The 2255-nt window shown below is 57.0% G+C and overlaps 1 protein-coding gene across 1 annotated transcript in view; it reads right to left on the bottom strand.

Annotated features, from left to right (window-relative positions):
- LOC105303564 (growth factor receptor-bound protein 10) overlaps positions 1-691 on the bottom strand; it is a 43551-nt gene extending 42860 nt beyond the window's left edge. The window contains exon 1 of the mRNA XM_023521606.1: positions 397-691. Coding sequence (XP_023377374.1) covers positions 397-665 — 269 coding nt within the window. The 5' untranslated portion in view covers positions 666-691. The remainder of the gene's footprint in view (positions 1-396) is intronic.
- Between the last annotated feature and the right edge of the window lie 1564 nt (positions 692-2255).

Here is a 2255-nt window from a genome sequence, read left to right as displayed (position 1 = left end):
CCCGCAAGGAGCCCTCTCCACTCCCAGAGCCCCGCCCTCAAGCTCTGGCCTGTCCACAGAGGCTGTGCCTCTTCCACTTACTCCACCGGGGAATGTGACCAAATGTCTGACAAGCGCCAGGGGACACCACTGTGCCTGGTCCCCGGACCCCGCTCTGGGCAGTGAGGCCTTGGTGTCCTCAACTGACTGCCCCGTCATTTCTTTCTTTCCAGAGCCCCGTCCTGTGATGGTCCCGCATATCCCTCCGCCTGACACGGGGGCTGGACGGAGCAGGCGCTCAGCACAAGTCATCTAAACTGAAGTGGGTACCAAGTCCAGCCCAGTGTCGTCATGCCAACCAGAGAGAAGGAACGTGCCTGCCCATGGATTTCACGTGGCCAGCGCCATCATCCCCACCGCCATTCGGCTTGCCGAGGGCAGCATCGTGTCTCTGCAACAGCGCTTGCTCGCCCCCGAGGTCCCGGGACCCACCTCGCGGCCAGGATGTGCACGGGCTGGGAGCGCTGCACCTTCTGCCGCCCGGACGCTTGTGGCTGGAGGGGCCTCGCCCCCGCGGGTGGCGGCTGGCCGTGGGTGTGCTGGCCGTTCTGACGCAGGGGCACTGTGTCCGACTGCATGCTGCTGGCTGGGAATAAGCTCTCCATGGACGAGTTCATGTCATTCATCAGAGCTTCCAGGTCCACGTCATCCTCTGGGAAATAAACGGCCAAAGCCAAGAAGGAACGTTAGCAGCGGTGAGGGTCACAGCCAAACGCGCATCTCAGTGACTCTCGACGTTTAAAATTATTCGTAGGTAGAGGAGAATCACTCAGGTAAGCATAAATTTTGGCAAGGAACAACATGTTTCGTATTTATCAATATTTACCGACATTCTAGAGGCGATTCAATAACTACGGTGCCACTGCATTGCCACCCGCCCGTATGGGAGATACCTTTCAGGGCACCTGCTCAGCTCACCTACCCATCAGGATGGGTGGGCCACACTCAGCCGTGATTGTATAGCATGACCCCTCTGCCCAGCCTCAGCTGGCCAGGTCACAGGTGGACATGGAGCCCTAATTAGGCCAGTCAGGAAGCCCCCTTCCCTGAAATTCTAGGAGACACAGGAACAGAGCAGCACTCAACAATGACACTAGCCCTGGCCCACCAGAGCCACCAGGAGGGCTACGTGGTGGCCGAAGCTGCGGTAGACAGGATCACAATGTGGCTGCTGCTGACACATGAACCTGTGGACCTCCAGGTCCCCGCCCTCTGACCTCGACTGGCCCGAGAGCCAGAGGAAGCCTGTCTTCACAGAGGAAGCCTGTCTTCTTCACAGAAGGCCTGAAGCAAACATAGAGAGACAAAGATGGCACAGAGAACACCAGAGAGAATGACAGAAAATGACAGAAAGAGATGCACATGGAGAGACTCTGATGTGTAACTCCGTGTCAGTCTAGCCAGAACAGGTTGTCCATTTGGCCAAACACAGCTCCAGAGGATGCTGAGATGGTGTGTGTTCAGATGAGAGTACCAGTTATATCCGTCGACTCTGAGTGAAGCAGACCACCCTCCCTAACGTGGGTGGGCCTCGTCCAATCAGTTGAATGGCTTAAGAGAAAAAACTGGGGTCCCCGAGGCAGAGGGAGTTTTGTCTGCAGACGCCAACCTGCGATTCCTTCTTGGGTCTCCGGGCTGCCTGCCCGCCCTGCAGATTTTGGACCTGCTCCCCCACAATCATGAGCGCCCATTCCTTACATAAACCCATGTGCACCATCTGTACATGTGCACGCACACGTGCACAAAACTGCACATCCTCTTGGTTCTGTCTCTCAGAGACCCTGGTTGATACAAGGTGAGGGGTGTGACCCAGCATACTTGGAGGTGTGGGAAAGGGCCAGGGAAGGGTCAGAGCTGGAACCTGGGCCGGGCTGGGCCGGGCCGTGGGCAGCCGCGCATGGCTCAGCTTCCGCCCTTCCCGCGGCCTCGCTGCCTTCCCGCTGGGAGCTCTGTTAAACACCCCGACGTCCTAGCCTAACTGTGCTTACGCTACCGTTAGTGTCTCTTATTTGTACCCCAATACATTCTAATAATACCGACTCCCTTTTGTCCTGCAATTTCGGGACCCGTCACTTTTTAACAACATGGCAAATAACAGCTGAGGCTGACTCCATGTTGCCGGTCACGTATTCACCATCTCATTTGTCCCCCTCACAGCCCCACGTGACACCCACTTAACGAGCAAGGGGCTTAGGGCCCACGACAACAAAACCTTC

Source organism: Pteropus vampyrus, unplaced genomic scaffold (assembly GCF_000151845.1).
Source record: "Pteropus vampyrus isolate Shadow unplaced genomic scaffold, Pvam_2.0 Scaffold308, whole genome shotgun sequence".
NCBI classification, from domain to species: domain Eukaryota; kingdom Metazoa; phylum Chordata; class Mammalia; order Chiroptera; family Pteropodidae; genus Pteropus; species Pteropus vampyrus.
This window is presented reverse-complemented; position numbering and strand designations above follow the sequence as displayed.